General features: G+C 39.5%; 1 protein-coding gene across 3 annotated transcripts in view; it reads left to right on the forward strand.

Annotated features, from left to right (window-relative positions):
* Nucleotides 1-19672, forward strand: part of prkn (parkin RBR E3 ubiquitin protein ligase) — a 179500-nt gene that overhangs the window by 86369 nt on the left and 73459 nt on the right. For all 3 annotated transcript variants that reach the window (XM_041251298.1, XM_041251299.1, XM_041251300.1), the window contains 2 exons: nt 6614-6729; nt 16199-16335. In XM_041251298.1, the coding sequence (XP_041107232.1) occupies nt 6614-6729; nt 16199-16335 (253 nt within the window). The remainder of the gene's footprint in view (nt 1-6613; nt 6730-16198; nt 16336-19672) is intronic.

The following is a 19672-nucleotide window of genomic DNA, read 5'->3' on the forward strand; positions in this document are numbered from 1 at the left end:
CAAATGCCATTTTTAAAACTTTTTTCAAAGCGATTGTCCTTGTGACGTTTTCCTAAGAATGGCTTTTTCCTTGGTCTGCAACCATTGAAACCTTCACCATGCAATACTCAACCTATGGCTAAAATGGAAAACCCACTCCCATGCAGCCATTTCATGTTGAATATCTTTAGCAGTCAATCTCAGATTGTTGTTAACTTTCCTCACAATTCTTCTACTTGTTCTTGGTGAAAGAACCTTCTTTCTTCTAGACCGAGGGAGCGTTGTGACAGTACCATGAGTCTTGTACTTCTTGATAATAGAAACAGTAGTTGAAATTGGGGATACTCAAATGCTTGTAAATTTTCTTCTAAATCCTAAGGTCTTCTGCTAGCTCTTTACGTTTTCCTGTACTGACTTATTGGTAATGACAGCAATCATCATATGCCTAACCCTTTTATATTCTCTAAGAATGTTCAACTACAATCCAACATTTTCTAGACTTTTCTAGAATTAGGTTCTGTATTGGGTTCTTCCCAATTCTATTTGTGTTGTTTAATTGGGATGTCACTTTGTTCAATTGCAGTACTGTATTATCAAATGATGAACGGAAATAACTTTTCTGAGAGACAGGTCGTGTAGCGCAGTGCAGTGAGTACATGATTACTCTGTGACTTGCATAAATTGTGTAAACCACATTGAACTCTTGAAGGAGCTGGAGTCTCCTGTGGTTTCTCAGGCTGGTGTTGCGAAGAAAGCTGTCATTTTGTAACGTTTAATCATAATGCGATGTGATTTCATTCTTTTTCTGTTGCCTCGTTTAATTGGGACAGTTGCTTATTTGGATATATAGGCGTCCTGATAAAGCATCTACGACTGTATTACTAAATAACACAATGTATTCAGATTTATGTATTCACACAAGCTTTATACACCCGGTGCGACTTATACACCGTTTTTTACTGTAAATACTTTGACAGGCGTGTAGTGGACAAAAAGTTATATTAAAAATATATTTATTTTGCAATTGATGATTACTGAGGTCATTTTACATCGGTTCAGAACTTCTGTATTCATGATTCACACACACTGTCACGCCCTGTTCAGCCCACTCTATAGCAAATATTGTTATGGATGTTTTTAATGCCATCAATAGTTCCACCCACAGTAATTTCTGAATGTTGTAATTTCAAATGGTGACTTTGTTTTTGTGGTACGCCGATTTTGTTTGGCATATACGTAACACGTTTTTTTCTCGTCCGGTTCCTCAAAATACTTCCAAACATCGCTTTGCCTCGTTCATTTGTTTAGAAATGCCATTTTATTAATACATGTAACAACATCAGAAAAAACCATGTGTTATTAACTCTCTTACCACGTGGGCTGGATGCTATGCCACACCTGTTACAGCATGAACACAGAGTGCGCTGCTGAAGCACCATATCGACTGGGGACAACACCCACTCCCGTGTCAATCTTTCTGTTGCACCAATTAGAAAAACTACCTGGAGGCAATTGCCAGACCCCTTCCTTTTTCTAATATCCGCCCTTATTCTGCACCACTGCAGTCAGATACGCGACGGACTACTGTATATGATGAATTACTAAAATTAAAACATAAATATTCATTTGGTGAAATTTGTCAGTGACCGGTTATACGTCTAGCATAAATTATATAACGTTTGACCACTTCTTTAGAATTTTGTACATTTAAGTGTTTAAAATTCCCATCCCTATCTGGTACAGTTCAGTGAGGACATCATTCTTTAACGTATTGCTGAAGCTTGTGAGCCTTCTTGGCCAGGTTAAATAGTGGCCAACATGCATTTTTTTTTTATCTGGTTTACAGCCTCCATCCCAGGCCTAGAGCAGACTGTCTTGTAATGAAAGCTATTTCTAGATCTCAAGCCAAATTAGAGAATAGACCAGAAACTAGAGGCTTTACTTTCTAGGTTTTATGCCATTTGTGGGGGATTTTCAAATGCAAGTGGTTGCAATCAAAAGAAATCATGATGAATGAATGAACGTTATGCTTTATGTCAGAGTTGGCCAAACCGGTGCTCACAAGCCGCATGTGGCTCTTTTGCAGCTCAAGTGCGGCTCCCGGTGAAATGCTGGATGACGCGCGCTTTGCGGCTCGAATGAACTGAAGAAATAGCAAAAACAAAGAGAGAGAAAGTGAAAATAAACACAACGTTTATTATTTGTGTTCTCTATATTCATTCATGTTATTCTTTCTTCTCTCACGCAGCTAGCTGGCGCATTTCGAAGCCGGATGTGGAGTTGCAAGTAAATGTCATAATTTTGAATGAAGCGCTTGGTCATTTCATGGAGACAATAGTATTAAGCAAACCCTCCGCAAGTAACAAACAAAAGTATGAGGCTTTAAATCAGACTGGAGAAAGAGTTGGCGTACACTGAAAACAGTGGTAACCCTGTGTCTCATCTGCAACAAATCATACACACTGTAGTCTGTACAAGGTGAGCAACCTTAATCGTCCCGAAAACAAATTTTCATCTGAATATCCTCCTGGATCAGGCTTCAGGCAGGGGCTGCTTTCAGTAAGGAAGCTGGTTTAACGACTCAAGGAAGTTTTGTATGGCAAGCATGGAATACACCATGTAACAAATTTATTTTTTTTTTTTTTGGTTCCTGGGTAGTAAGTGTTATTTCCTAATTGCTTATGCCTCAAAAGTGTAGAAAATGGCTGTTATTCCCCACAAACTTTGCTTTTGTGACCAGGACAGTGATATTTTGAAATTTACCTATTTTCCAGAACATTCCAGATAGATTCAGTGCTGAGTAAACTTGGAGTAACTTCTAGAACTTTCTAGAACTTTCCAGTAATATAAATAGTAGTATAAATACAGGGGCTTTAAGCCCACCAGTTCAGTTTAGTTCCAGCTGCCTAAGTGGATACATATCTGCATTTTTCTGAGATGGCATCAAGAGGCTGCAATGGTGGCATTCCTGATGGGTCTCCAAGGCAGTTTTACCAAGTTTCCCTGCTATCTTTGCCTTTGGGACAGCAGGGACACTAAGGCGCATTACCACAGGCGGGACTGGCCACAGCAGACCGAGTTCTCTGTGGGGAGGAACAACGTCAAGTGGGAGCCACTGGTGGACCCCCGGAAGGTGCTGATGTCACCACTGCACATCAAATTGGGCCTTATGAAACAATTTGTCAGAGCTCTAGATAAGTAGTCGGCAGCTTTCAAGTACCTTCAAGACTTCTTCCCTAAGCTGTCTGAGGCAAAGGTCAAAGCCGGTGTCTTCGTCAGACCACAGATAAAGAAGATCCTGGAGTGCAATGAATTCCCCAAGAAGCTCACTAGTAAGGAGAAAGCGGCTTGGAACAGCTTTGTTGCAGTGGTTCGGGGCTTCCTGGGCAATCACAAGGCCAAAAACTATGTGGAGCTGGTTGAGACTCTGGTGAAGAACTACGGCACAATGGGCTCTAGGATTTCCCTCAAAGTCCATATCCTTGATGCTCATCTTGATAAATTCAAGGAGAACATGGGAGCGTACTCGGAGGAGCAAGGCGAGCGCTTCCACCAGGATATACTGGACTTTGAACGCCGCTACCAAGGACAGTATAACGAGAATATGATGGGAGACTACATTTGGGGGCTGATTCGTGAAAGTGATTTACAGTATAATCGTAAATCCCGAAAAACTACTCACTTCTAAATCTTTTGTAGTCATTTTTGTATTACTTTAGTATAAATACATGTTAATTTGGAAATCATATGTTGTTTTTTTCTGACTTTATGTAAACGAAAAGACCGTTTTCTCATTGGAAATAGGTAAATTTCAAAATATCACTGTCCTGGTCACAAAAGCAAAGTTTGTGGGGAATAATAGCCATTTCCTATACTTTTGAGGCATAAGCAATTAGGAAATAACACTTACTACCCAGGAACAAAAATTGTTACATAGTGATATCGCTCGTGGCAAACGCCCTTATTCAGATGAATTAGTCTTTTCGGTGCTAGGCTAGAGAATGCATGTTTAAAAGTTATATTGTAAAATTAATATTATGCCTCGTCATAAGCAGTTACTGTAATCCTTATAAAAATAAATTCAGTGCATTTGTCATCCACAAAGCTCAACAGTATTTAATACACACTGCAGTCAAAAATAATCCTTACAAACATGTGTCTTTTTATGTGGTGTTTTTGGTGAAATCGAGTCAGTAATCGTGTTTCATAATAACTGAATGTATTTTATTTAAAGTGTGTAGTACATGTAGAAATAATGGAAAAGCACCAGAGTTACATTTAAAGTGTAATACACTGTAGGCAATGTTCTATCCCTTGTTGTGTATTTTCCTGCCATCAAGAGATAGCTTAACAACTGCTATACTGCACAACAATGCTAGTATTTAAAGTGTCTTGCTCGCTAACACTTCATGTTTTACAGTACATGTCTTGCAGCTCTCGACCATATGGAAACGTTAGTATGTGGCTCGTAGGGTCAGGGAGTTTGGCCAGCCCTGCTTTAAGTGAAGTTAAGCTAAGCTATCTGTATTGCACAGGTGTGTATAAGGGTGGGTGGGAAATGGGCTGGCTGTTCAGAGATACTCAGTGTTTCCCTATTTTGAAGATGGAGAGCCAATGTCATTTCTGTTGATAATAAAGCCTGTATTGAGCTCAAGATGCCACATGTGTCTCATCTATGAAGTGGAGAGAAATCCACTAGGTTCTAAGCTTACAAATCAAAAACCCTTACATATGTGATCAAAGCTTTTAGTTCAGAGGGTGTTGGGAATGTTATAAAAGCAGTAACAAGCAGCTTGTACAAATTGTTCCTTGTAACATTAACAGTTACAAAACTGAACCTTGCAGATTGACCTTGATAACTGTGTCTCATTAAGGCAAAGGAGCTGAGTTACTGGACCTGGTTATTAGTGGTTTGAATGTTATCTTAACCTTGTTACTACAAGACTCATTTCCCACATTTTCAAAGCCTGTTCTTCAATTTGGGCAATTTATACTGCAGGAATATGCATTCAGAGTGTAATTTAATAGTGAATACATGCATCATGCATTCTGTGTACAGAATTCCAGTACAAATGGTTACATGCATTGAGATTGTGCTCTTTACTGGTACCTAAAGCCTGTGTCACAACAAAGTAGTGTGATTTAAAAGAATGAAGAAAATCCATACACTTTTTCTATTTATCAGTAAACATTTCATTGTATCACTCTTCTCCTGTCAGCATCTGTATGAGACTGCAGCTGTCTCTGTTTCCAAGTCTGTCCTATGTCCTTGTTGTATCTATTACCCTTTTATATATCCTCGGTGCTGTTTTTTTTTTCTTTTATAGATTTGCTGTCCTTTGAAATTATCTTACTTAAGCATCAATATATTTTTTTCAGTGTGGATATCAAAATAGGAAGTCATTTCAAATGATCAGAGTTACGCTGTTTACGGTTGACAGATTTGTAGACCGTCAATCAGTGAAAGCAGAGTTCGTCTGAGGGAAACATCCATTCTTTTTTTTTTTTTTTAACAATTCAATACTTTTTCAATGTACTGTTTTTCAGCTGTTCTATTGGATCCTATTTTGCAGCAAAGATGAAGGCAAAAGCAATTCGTCAGCTCTTTTCTGCAACTAAGTTGTTCCTTGCTAGTTTTAGACTGGAACAATTGTTTTTATTCCTTACAGAAAATTCTCCTTTGCCTTGAACTTCTTGTATCAAAGTCGTGCCCTGCTGTGTTTCTGCGTGCAATATTGGCATGCCTTCTGATTCACTTTCTATTCACTTTTTTTTTTTTTTTTTTTTTTTTTAATCTTAATTAAATAGTCAGGGTAATTATTGGCATGTGTTTATGATTTAAATACCAGTCAATATGGAAATGTTTCATCAATCAACTGAAGATTGTATTGAAGGTTGTTTTTCAGACCACCTATAAGATCGCTCTGAACTAAGTATGAATTTCACTAAATTAACTGTTCCGTCCATTTGGAGCTTGCTGGGTTTCATGAAAATCTGTCGTCTTGTTTTTTTTTTATTTTTGGTTGTTTTTTTTTTTTCCGCTTTGTCGACATTAAGCCTGGTCTCCCAATTGCCTCCAAAAACAAAGTGTTTGTTGTGTACCGAGAATGAATTTCTACATTTATTCTGCTTTCAAAATCGAGAACTTTTAAGTCTGATAAAAGCCCCTTTTTTCCTAAGGATACAGAACATATCATTTTTAAAATGTCAGGCTTGATGTATTACCTGTGGTCAGGCAATACTGTAGCCTGACTATTATGATGAAGAACTCCTTGATCCTCTCCTCTATTCCTTCAGTCAGCCTTTGAGCTGCAGATGGGATGAAGTGCTTTCATCTTCACTCTGAGTGCTTTCATATTAGCCAGTGGCTCAGTGAAGAGGTCAGCTGAAAGGGACCTTTCCTTTTTTTCTCACAATTCTTTTGCAAAGCAAGGAGGCCAAAAACATGCTGCTTGGATAATTACAATTTCAACCAGCTCACCGGAGGCATCTTGGCCCAAATCTCAGTATTAGAACTGGGATGAACACACCTGAAGTAAATGGGAATGTGTTTATTCTGTTTGGTTTGTCGGCATAAAAAAAAAGAAGTCCAGACAGATTCCAGGTGTGTTAATGTACTGCTCTTGCATTGCAGGATTTTTTCTTTAAGTGTGGAGCCCACCCCACACCTGACAACGATACCTCGGTGGCACTGGATCTCATTACCCCCAACTACAGAAACGTCCCCTGCTTAGCTTGCACTGATGTTACGTAAGTATTCGGTTCTTGACATGTGGTTTAGTCACATTACAGTCTATTAGGGGACTGGAGAATGAAAGCTCACAAATTAAAATACATATCTCTCTACAGTATGCAAGTTTCTAGATACAGAGCCTCAATTAATTAACAACTAGTCGCCATGATTACAACTTTCCCCAGTATACGGTACAACATCATATTAATTTTTAAATATATATTATCAGTATATATATATTTATTAGAAATGGTCCGCTAGAACGCTAAAAAATATGAGCTCATGATAGGACAATGGAACGTTTAAGCATAACTGATTCTGACAATGACAAACTGACCCTTGAAGGCAGATTGTTTCTTATAAAGTGTTTTTTATAAACCTATCATATGTAATATAGAGGAGCACAAGTGCATTCTTTCTTTCAGGATTTGGACCCAAGAGATTGCCTTGAGATTTTGTTTCTAGAAACATCAGATGTGACACCATGTTCATGTTACTCTCCTCACTGTTACATGTGCATTGAAGTATTTCATACAGTGATGTTTGTAACGACTGCTGCGAGAACACAGGTGAAAGACAATGCTTCTTTTAGACTTAGTAACTTTGGTAGCTCTCCAGTCCCTTTAATCAAGGGATACTTATTTTCCAATAAGTCATGACCACTAATTGTATTTGCCAAAGCTGGGGATTACATACGTTTTCTTTTTTTTAAATTAACACTAATGGACACTGTGGATTATTTGTTAGGGTTTCCCTTAAGAGATGTAAGTAAATAAGTATGATTTGATTTGATTTGAGTGCTTTGTGGTAAAGGTACTATAGAGGTAAAATGTGATTTGATTTGATTTCAGTACTCTATGAAAGGTGCTATAGAATTAAAATATGATTTGATTAGAGTGCTTCGTGTGAAAGGCGCTACAGAAGTAAAATTTGATTTGAGTGCTTTGTGTGAAAGGCGCTATAGAAGTAAAATTTGATTTTAGTGCTTTGTGTGAAAGGCGCTATAGAAGTAAAATTTGATTTGAGTGCTTTGTGTGAAAGGCACTATAGAAGTAAAATTTGATTTGATTTGATGTCATTTTGTGCAGTTTTATTTTTATTTTTTTGAATAAAAATGTAGTAGTAGTCACCAATTGATTTTTACCCTGTTTTTTTCCCAATATGATATAGCTAATTATTTTCGGCTCAGCTCACCGCTACCACCCCCGCACTGACTCAGGAGCAGTGAAGATGAGCACATGCTGTCCTCCTAAGCGTGTGCCGTGAGCCGACCGTTTCTTTTTCTTTTCACTCGCAGACCCACCATGCAGCCACCTCAGAGCTACAGTGTCGGAGGACATCGCAGCTTACAGGCAAGCCCGCAGGCGCCCGGCCAGTCCACAAGGGTCACTGGTGCGCGGTGAGTCAAGGACACCCTGACCGACCTAAGCCCTCCCCACCCGGGCGGCGCTCGGCCAGTTGTGCGCCGCATCTTGGGAGGCCGTGGAATAGCCTGGACTTAAACCAGCGACTTCCAGGCTATAGAGTGTATCCTCCGCTCCATGTGGAGCGCCTTTGCCGGATGCACCACTTGGGAGGCCCTTGTGCAGTTTCGGCAAAAGAACCATGAATTAAAACTACCGATCACTAAATCACAATCAGAGTACTTTAATAACTCCTGTTAGAGCCCCAGTTCAAATCGCAATTGATTTCATATTGCTTTCAACACAATCCCAGTGGCTGATGGAAAGAAGTCATTCGTTTTGGGGTTATATATCTTTTGTATTAAAGGGTGTGGCTGTATGACTGATTATACATTTTCCTGTGTTGCTGTATGGTGATTATAAGTCTTCTCATTCCTTAAGGTTTATATTAACATTAAGGTCACTGGAAGGCTTTTTTCCTTACTATTCAACGAAGATTTTCATTTCTAAACAAGGCCACCCTTTCTTGTATCTCATGATAATATATATTATATGCCAATTAAGGCACTAGTGGGTACAGATGTATCTTAATTAAAAAAAATACTAAAAAAAACATTTAGAATATATTGAGACTGCGGAGGGAGAGAGACCCTCCTAAGGCGGCTTCTAGCAGTAAACTCCTGTAACGATGCTGATCTGCATGACACAACTATTCGACTTGTAAATATCATGGCTAATTACCCAGGTGGACAGGTCTTTGTGCACTATTGTTTTAGCTTTATTTTTAGCTCAGATTACATTAAGCATTCTGCAGAACGTGGATCTGCTACACTTCACTGAACCTCTTTGTTTGTGTTACAAATTACATGCATGCATACTTTCTCCACTGCTTATAAATATGTATAGCTCACCTCATGTGGTTGTTCCAGTCATTGCCTGACAGTTGTGCTCTAACTTTCACTCATTATTTCAGAGCCTTTCAGCTAAGAGCCAAGGTGTCCAGGGGCCTTAGCCACCTGCTTGCAGTGAATTGAAGTTTCTGTTCCAGTACCGTGCTGAAAAGGTCATTGGTAAAGGGAATTGGTCGCATAGGGCACCTGCAGGGAAGTGAGCCATTGGTAGAATTCAACCCGAGTGGCAACATTTTCTGATTTTGGAATGCAGATGGAACTGGGATGTAGTCTTGCAGTACCATAGATATGTTATATGTTTCAAATCCAGTGTTGCCTTCACTGGTAATGCAGTGGTCCACTTAGTGCTTCTGCTATGTTTTCTTCAGGGCAATTCTATTATATCATAATGTTATCTCAGTTGTATTATTCTGTAAGGGAAGCCCAGTGGCCATCATGTGCTTCATTGAAGAATTTTCTGTGGATTTTCTGTTTTATACTATACAACCTCAGACCAGTAGCTGGGTCCCTTCCTCTGTCTAAAACCTCAGGCACAGTGCTGAAACATGCTTGATAAATGTATCTTGTCTCTTAAGGGTATCGCAAAATCCATGAATACATTTAAATAGGATGAGCTGATGGCATGTGACCACAGAGGAACCTTATACTTCATTGCAAGTCTTAGTTGAAATGATTTTAGCTATCGGTTGCTGTAAATCACTGTGCCTCCTTAGCCAAAGCTCTTCAGGTAAAACTTCAGAGGAGTTAATTAGCATTTGGTAGACTTTGGAAATAAGGAGTTTGTCCATGTTAAAGGTTAAAAGGTTAGGCATGAGTGAACAATTTTGAATGGGTCCTTGGTTTTGCTTCAATGATCACACAATACAATAGAAAATAGATGATTGTTTTTTTTTTGTTTTTTTTGGAAGGGAAAGAGGCTTCCAGAAAGCAACTGAGAAACCTGCTGTCTTCTGCATGTACTCCAGCCTCCCGGTCAGCGCTGTAAGCCAATGAGGGAGGCTGGCATCTCAGTGTCTATCAACCAGGCAACAGCCCACTGCACATACTAGATAAACAACAACATGTTTCTGGACATGCCTTGTGCATTAGCATGATACAAGTTTCACATTTAAATGAATGTGCTAGTGTTCACAGGTACCTCCCTTATAAAAGTTAACCATAGTAAATGCATAGCAAAGTACAATAGAGCACAGTGAAAGCATAGGTAGGCATTGTAAAGAGAGAGCTATGGTAAATCATATTAATAAACATGGCAAACCAATGTACACTGTGGTAAATGCATAGTATAATCATGCAACAATACTGTGGTAAACCTTTATGAGGGTTACTATATATTGAACATGTAAATTAAAAAAAAAAAAAGTGTCTAACTTTGGCAAAGTGGTTAACAGTGTGCAGGTGCAGGAATACAGCAGTGTTCAATGAACAGACAGACAACTATAATCTATGTGCAATGATATTAAATTTGTAAATCCAAAGTCTGATGACAAAACGGCAGTAAACAGTGATAACAGGCAATACAGTGGTGTGTATTGCTGTGTTGTAACCCACAGGTTGATCCTGAAATAACAGTCCAGTTTCTTAAACACCCAACATAACACCAAACACAAACACAAGTCCACAGTGAGTGATTTAGTGCTCGTGGTGTAAATACAGTTCATCGTGAAACAAGTGCAGTGATGTTTGGATTTGTGCTGGCCCTTGGCGACAGCTCCGGATCGTGTTCAGCAGTCTAATAATAACAAACAGTAATTCTTTAGACATGACAGAACAAAACAAACAAAACACTCACGATTACAATACACAGTCTCCTTCCGGTTCAGCTCTAACCATACAAAGGAACAGATCATGTCACTACGTCCCCTTTTGTACCATCAATCAGCAGCTGCCACGTCGTTTCCCTTCCGGGTGTTTTAGTGTATCGTAGCTCCACCCCCTTTCTAGATGACCGACTTCCTTCTAACCCTGGAAATGAATTGTCTGGCCATCCAGTCCAGGGCACTCTCTTCCCTTTACACAGCGCCCTCACAAGTCGGGAGAGAGAGTTATCAGTTTTTTTTTTTTTTTCCTAATTGAAAAATAACATAATTCTGAAAAAGTGCTAGTGGCAATTCTAAGTTAAAAAAACACATTGCTATAAATAAAAAAAAAAAAATATCTAATTTTGTGTTGCTGATTTAATGACCTGCCCATGGAACCAGCTGCTTCCTGAGTTTGTTATTGGCAGCAGATGAGATTGAGTGTTAGAGGTTCAAGGTGCAGATGGAATACTATTGTCACCAGTAGTTTCAAGTCCCCTCTCCCATCCTACTCCTGCAATGTAAACAAAAAAAAGAAAACTAGTGAAAGTAGGGCACACAAAAAAGAACAGCAGTTTTTTTTTAAATACATTGTTAGTTTTTTTCTCAGTAATATTCAATAAGGGAAAGTACCTGAATATGAGCAGCAGAGGGTGGGGGAGGTTTCTGTAAATTAACAGAACGGAAAATAAAGAAATAAGCGGAAAGCAATTAAATGAACCGTTCAGTATAAAAGATTGCCTGCGAGCCTTCAGTGGCAGGCAGAGAGAAACTCGGCACTTCATTTGATGCACAGTTTAATTCACTGGTTTGTATCTTGGAGGAAAAACTCCTTATGTTAAAAAGCTATCTGGATCAGCAGCCCCTGGGTTGGCTCACAGTCCATTAATAACGCCTGTCAACGGGCCCCGTCCTGAATTCGCTTGACTGTTCTAGTCCTCTGTTGGCTCCTTATCTAAACAAAATCAGTGTTCCAATCTTCATGCATTTTTCTCTGGGACTCTGCAGCTCCCATCTAGGGGTGGTATTATTCGTCTCTTACTGCCTCCCTGTTATTGAGGGATAAATAATCTGCAATTCATTGTATGATATTACACTGCTGAAATAGCCTTGAAGCCAAATAACTATATTTGTTATTAGGGTTTTGGGAATAGACTAACTTAACTATTTTAAGTTAAAATGTGTGATCTGGCTTAAACCTTTGCTACCTTGTAAGTTATTAATAACATAACAGGTCAGTGCTTAAAATAAATAATGAAATAAAAACTCACTTGTATGATCTGAAACTTCAACTTTTTGTAATCTTTTTTTTTTTTGTGTGTATAATTCAATAGTCCAATATTACTCTGTAAAAATATCACCATTTTAGTATCTCCCAGACTCTATATTGCTGTCAATGTTTTGAGATGTACAGTACTAACCAATGGAAAATAATTTTCAGCTCTTAGAATTGAAGTTTATTGAGAGTCCCGAGATGATTTTAGCTACAGGGCTAGAACTGCACATAATTCCATGCAAAAGTGCTCCAACCTTTCCCAGAAAGCGGTCTTCTTTTGGAAGATGAAAGGGGACTATAGCTTCTATAACCCAGTACCTTTATTCAGTAAATCTTGCCAAATTAGTGCCTTGTTACTGGACGGACAGGAAAAGATGTTAGAGTACTTTTTAAAACGAGGGTTCAGAGCTGAGGTGAAATAACAGGGCCTGCTCAGTATTTTTTGTAGAAAACCATGAAAGATAACGAAATGTAAATATAGTGTAGAAACTAAAACTACTCTGATAACACTAACTGTAGACTACCTAATGTTCTCCAGTAATACAATGCTGTGAAAAAGTATTTGCCCCTGTCTGATTTTCTGCATTTTTGCGCATTTTTCACTTTGAATTTGGTCAGATCTTTTTGTGGGTTATAGTAGCATATAGAGGGAGTCTGAGAGAAAAAAATGTTTGGTGCTTCATTGATTTGTTTGGTGTGCAAGGTAAACAAACATGCAATCTTCAGGTTATTGCCCCCCTAGTTAACTCATCGAAATTAAAGGGATTATTAGGGTCAGCTGTTTGAATACTTTGGTTAACAATCAGGCCTGGTTTGGGACAGCCCTGCCCAATATAAATCTGATTAACTTTGGCCCTTACCATCAGAGTGAAGTTGTCAGCAGACAGGTTCTAGAGGCACATCATGCCACGATCAAAAGAAATTCCTGAAGACCAATGGAAAAAAAGTTATTGATGCATATTAGTCTGGAAAGGGTTACAAAGCCATTTCTAAGGCTCTGGGGCTCCACCAAACCAGTCAGAACCATATTGTCCAAATAGAGAAAGTTTGGAACAGTAGTGAATCTTCCCAGGAGTGGCCATCCTGCCGAAATCTCTCCAAGAGCAAGGCGTAAAATAGTCCTGGAAGTCACAAAGAACCCTAGAACAACATCCAGGGATCTGCAGGCCTCCCTTGCCTCGGCTAAGGTCAATGTTCATGACTCCACCATCAGTAAGACACTGGGCAAAAATGGGATTCATGGCAGAGTAGCAAGACGGAAACCACTGCTCACTAAGAAGAACATGAATGCTCATCTAAAATTTGCCAAAAAGCACCTGGTTGATCCTCAAGAGTTCTGGAACAATGTACTATGGACAGATGAGTCAAAAGTGCAACTTTTTAGCCAACATGCGCCCCATTATATCTGGTGAAAACCAAACACTGCATTCCACAGTAAGAACCTCATACCATTGGTCAAGCCTGGTGGTGGTAGTGTCATAATTTGGGGATGCTTTACTGCATCGGGACCTGGACAACTTGCCATCATTGAAGGAACCATAAATTCTGCTCTGTATCAGAGAATTCTACAAGAGAATGTCAGGTCATCCGTCCGTGAGCTGAAGCTGAGCGCAGTTGGGTCTTGCAGCAAGACAATGATCTGAAACACAAGCAAGTCTACATCAGAATGGTTGAAGAACAAGAAATGTAAAGTTTTGGAATGACCTAGTCAAAGTCTAAACCCCACTGAGATGTTGTGGCAGGACCTATCTTTAATAAATAAATGCAATATCAAACTTTTGTGTTATTTGTTCACTCAGGGTCCCTTTTATCTAATATTAGATTTTGGTTGAAGATCTGATAACATTCAGTGTCAAAAAAATGCAGAAAATCAGATGGGGGGCTGTGGCAGTGCGATTGCCCTGCACAGTGGTAAATTAGTGTTGGTGTGGTTTATATGTGGGAATGGGTTTATTTTGTGACGTTTTGGTACTTAATTAGTTTATTGTATGTTTTTGTGTTAATTGTTACAATTGATTTAATTGTTTAGCTGCTGTGGCGCTCCGCTGGGGACGATTACCGGTCTGCGTGGAGCAGCAGCTGAAAGCAATCAGCTGTTCCAGCAGGCAGGTGGGCGTGTCTCAACAGAGCGTCAAGATAAAAGCATGGCGATCGCTGTGATCGGGGCTGCTGCAAGGCCTGCCGTTTTCACGGCACCTTTTGAGTTATAGTTTGGGGTATTGTGTTTTATTTTGCACTTTTTGTACGGTTTTCTGTATCTGTCCTCTGTGCGTTACCATCGCTGGTAACGTCACATGACCGCCTTTATTTTACTTTCACTTTCTTTTTGTTGTTAATAAATCCTGCGCGCCTGTGCCGGCGTTTCAACACCAACCTCTGTCTCTCTGTATGCTTGAACAGCGGCGACCCACACGCGTGACTCGAGGAAGACCCTGTCACATATGGTGGGATTCCGCTGCATCCTGCCAAAGCAAGGCTAGATGGCTACAGAGAGACAGGAGGAGCAAACCCCTGAAATTTTTTGGGGGGGACAAGGGCAGACCGCAGGTAACCCTGAGGGGCTGCTGAAGGAGAGGGATGGAGCCGCTGTCCTTAAAGGCACTGTGAAGGAGCCGAGACATCCCGCCCGAACGCCAGAGAGGCCGAGGAGGGTCCGTCCCCGAGAGCTGCAGAAGGAGGAGTTCCGGTCCTGGAAGCTGGCGAGGGAGGAGGAGAGACTGCCTGCCCGGACGCCAGCGGGAGGAACTGCCTGCCGAGCGTCAGCGAAGGAGGACCTGTCGTTTGTGGGGGATCGTCACAGAAGGAGGCGGGTCAATCCTCTGGAGAGGAGCCCCGTGAAGGGACACTGGGTTTAGGGGGTAAGCGGGGTTGAATGGGCGCCCCCTTATAGAAGCCCTGGGGGTTAATAATTGTTGGTGTGTTAATGGTTGCATGTGAGTAGATTGTTAGTAGAGTATTGTATAAATGATGGTGATGGGAAATAGTAATGGTGATGGTAATAATAAATTATCGAGATAATGGTGATAAATTGTATTGATGATACTGTGGTGATAACATTGGAGCCAGTTAGCTGTCTGGTGGCTGGTTGAGGCTGGCTGGGCTCGAATGTTCCCTCCCACCCACCCATATGTAGTGTGTTAATAAAAATAAATAAATAAAATTAAATAAGTGAATGGTGTTGTCGGATGAACCCTTGGGGCTCATCCTAAGGAGGGAGGTATGTGGCAGTGCGATTGCCCTGCACAGTGGTAAATTAGTGTTGGTGTGGTTTATATGTGGGAATGGGTTTATTTTGTGACGTTTTGGTACTTAATTAGTTTATTGTATGTTTTTGTGTTAATTGTTACAATTGATTTAATTGTTTAGCTGCTGTGGCGCTCCGCTGGGGACGATTACCGGTCTGCGTGGAGCAGCAGCTGAAAGCAATCAGCTGTTCCAGCAGGCAGGTGGGCGTGTCTCAACAGAGCGTCAAGATAAAAGCATGGCGATCGCTGTGATCGGGGCTGCTGCAAGGCCTGCCGTTTTCACGGCACCTTTTGAGTTATAGTTTGGGGTATTGTGTTTTATTTTGCACTTTTTGTACGGTTTTCTGTATCTGTCCTCTGTGCGTTACCATCGCTGGTAACGTCACATGACCGCCTTTATTTTACTTTCACTTTCTTTTTGTTGTTAATAAATCCTGCGCGCCTGTGCCGGCGTTTCAACACCAACCTCTGTCTCTCTGTATGCTTGAACAGCGGCGACCCACACGCGTGACTCGAGGAAGACCCTGTCACAGGGGCAAATACTTTTTCACTGTACTGTATATAGATAGATACAGATATAGATAACTTTGACACCACTAGCCATAATATATATATTTTTTTACCTGTGACATGTTAGCTGCAGGAAGCATCAGTTTTACAGTATGCTGTAAAAGTGTTTTAATGGTTTCATATGAAGTCCCATAGTGTATTAGTATTTTGTTTCACAGGAGCCTCTCTGAATTTTAAAGTAGCCTGTAGTTTCTAAGTTCTTTTACGCAGTGATGTTCTAGCATTAATGATGAAAGTTTGGCATGTGTGTCAGTCCTTCTCTCATTGTGTCTTGTGTCACAGGAGCCCTGTGTTAGTGTTCCAGTGCTTGGACCGCCATGTCATCTGCCTGGACTGTTTCCACCTGTACTGCGTGACAAGGCTGAATGACCGGCAGTTTGTTCATGACCCTCAGATTGGATATTCTTTGCCATGTGCAGGTAAGTCTATTTTAGTCCCTAATGTGTGCCATTTCTCTTCATTTAGTGATTTGTGAAAGGTGAGGGATCGCCAGCAATGGAGATAGAAGATGTGTCTCTCCTCTGGGCTGAAAGAATATTAAGAAATACTATCAGAATATACCACAGCTCAAGTGCTGTGGATAATGAGAAATGTGAAAGCAGATAAGAACTGGCGCTGCATCACAAAAGATAACTGTGGTGTGTAGGGTTAACACAATGTCAAAGTAAGTTAAAGGAAACCCTGCACCTCACATATCAAAAAATACTTTATCGGTAAAAAAAAAAAAAAAAAAAACATTTAAGAAAACAACATGTTTCCACTTAGCATTGCCTTCATCAGGGCCTCTGTTGGTAATATAATTTAAAGTGTGCTTGCTTCATTTGTGTATTTTTTCTATCCACTTGGAATCGATGGTATTTAGTTGTAAAGCTACCAATATTCATGCCTCCAAGTTTTGGATTTTAATGCAGTTCAAATAAGAAGTTGTTAGCTTGTCAGTTCAGTTCTTTGTTGTGTGTTTTTTTTTATTCAGGGACACTGTTTTTGTGATTTAAACTTGAATTACACACATTTGTTCTGCATTTTAACCCTGTAAAAATGTCAGTGAGCTTTTCTAGTATTCTTTTCTATGTAGTGATGTTTTACGTTTTGTTTACTTTGTTTTGGCTTATTTAGATAACTAGACAAGGCGACTAAAAGTGGAAATTGTTCAGCTGATGAATTGCTTACATGAGAGAATCAATGGCTTAAGAGATAAAAAGACAAGTTAATAGGGCTGAGGTCTTTCTTAACTGTCTTAAAGGGCTTGGCATTAAAACAGTACAGGTTGACTAATACAGACCTGCTGATGCTGCTACATTTCATTGCTATGAAATTGATAGTCAGCACTCCAGATAAGCTGTGTAAAGGGTGTTTTTACGTATGATATTTAAATTTTGCATCGCAATACACATCAATTTTGCTGCACAGCTTGAGTTTGCATGTTATCAAGCTTCTTTTACTTTGTTGATTCCCAGCATCTCAATGGTCAGTTGGGAATATATGAATATACTGATGGGATGGGTGAATTAGCGACTGGATTGTTGATTTTGGAATCTGGATTTCCTGCCGCCATCTTAGTCCCTCTCAACCTATTTTACCAATTTGCCTAACGTCAGCCGAATTTATGGAAGGTAAATCTATATAATGAATAGCAAGGTGATCAATAAGGAATACAATACTATTGTTTCTTTGTAAATATGTAGTGTATGTGTGCAGGTCTTTTTTTAAAGTATATTTGCAAGTCCAAGACCAATCTGCATTAAAGTATGTACAGTATTCATTGAAAGTACTCATAACTTCAAGGTAATGTTGCTTTTTACTCATCCAAAATACATTCTACTCACATACAGTCGTGTCTAAATTGGAGAGTAAATTACTCTAGTTGTGGATTTACTTTGCGTTTTTGCCTCACAAGCAGAGACGGTTGGTTTTGCATTTTCTATGTGACCATGTGTATTAAAGTTGTTTTTGTGTGATTTTTCCAAACACAGTCCAAATTAGGTGATAAAACATCTATTTGCATTGGCATACTGAATATTACACCTTCTCAGCAAATCGGTTAACCACACTGAAGCTGTTAGTGTTAGAAAGAGTGAGTTGTTTTTCACTATACATTCCAGGAGGATTGTGCACAGCAGTTCAATATACATGCTACAGCTCATTGTAAATCATTTCAGAGAATTATTGTCAATTGGAGGTAACTTAAAATGTGAAGTCTTTTTCTGAAGCTGCTTGACCTTGGGAGGGAGGGAGGGATGGAGGGAGAGAGAGAGAGAGAGAGAGGGTAAACAGGTTGTGGGGACGGAGGGAGTGAGAGTGTCTAATGCTTCAGTGTGTGCTATACTCCTTGAAGCATGGAGCAACGCACAAAACTTGGCGCCACATCTTTGCTGTCTTTTGATGTTGATGATAAATATTCTTCGCTTATGTCTTCACTGACATCCTATTCAATGGAAGAATTGTATGTATTTGAATTTAATTTGTAATCTGAATTCACTATTACTAATACTTATTTCTCAATGAGCGATTTTCGCCAGTTTACAAACACTGTTGACATTTTTGTGACTGGGATAATTGTATGTAATTCAATCAACATCTAGCAGTGGGCGCAAGAGACCAAAAAAAGGTGTTACAAAAACCTAGTGTTACAATATCATGTGATCAGGGTTTTTGTAGGCTCAGTGATTCAAGTTTGAAGTTGCAGAATGTATCGGTACGTTCGTACTCCCTGATGATCAGAGCACAACGAACATACCGGTGGATTTGTACTACTCAAAGGGTTAATGATGATTTTTATGTTCTCAATTTTTATATTTTTTTACTGCTAAAAAGGTCACTGAATTGGGCACTTTGCCTCAGTTCACAAATCACACATACCCAGCAATCAATATATCAGTCAATAATTAATATATCATCCTGGGGCTGTGAGTTGGTGGTGTGATGCAATTTCACACATGGTGCTTTTCAATGAAAGTCAGAATATCATTACAGTATTCTTATTTTGAAGAGGTTATCAGATGGAGATACTGAGGACAGTATCAGGATAAGATTTTTTTACAACGATACAGTTTTTCTCGGTTAGTTAAAGACTCATTTCAAAGGGACTAAGTCTGTGAAACCCATTTTTTTATTATTATCTTTTACTTTCATTCTGAACTATTTAATGGTCCCTGAACATTTGCATCCTGTTTATATCAAACAATGAAAGACGAATGGAGTGAAACTCTGTCTAATGGTCAAATGTGAGAGATTCTAAGTAGTTCTTTGAGTTAAGCTGGACAAGACACCAGAGAAACGTCTCACCATGTCATTGAGAAAGCCAACCCTGGGACAGAGTTTAGTTGCACACAGTGTACTGCAAAAGTATTCTGTGCATACAGCTTTAATGACTATGGGAATGTTTTGTATGAGAGAGTGCCATTGAATATCAGTAGATGCTTCTGCATAGTAGTTGAGCTGGTTCAGTATTTGTTTCTTTCTTTTTGGTTTTCTGCAGGTCTTATATTTTAGAGCCTCTGTTTCCATGGTATTTTTAGAAGCCTTCACACATAATAAAGTCTAAATATGCACACAAGACAACAACAATAAAGGGGGTTTAGAAATTGAAGTTTGAAGAACTGCCATTATATTTCCTCATGAAAGGACAAAAGGTTTTTTTCGTGGAAAGGTGTTACTTTGGGCTGAAATGTGAGGCATAAGTTGATAGTCATTTATTTCCGATGTTTATTTTTGAGGTGCAGGCAAAATATGTATTGTATAGCTATGTTGTAATTA

The sequence above is a fragment of the Polyodon spathula genome, chromosome 5, assembly GCF_017654505.1.
Source record: "Polyodon spathula isolate WHYD16114869_AA chromosome 5, ASM1765450v1, whole genome shotgun sequence".
Taxonomy (NCBI): Eukaryota; Metazoa; Chordata; class Actinopteri; order Acipenseriformes; family Polyodontidae; genus Polyodon; species Polyodon spathula.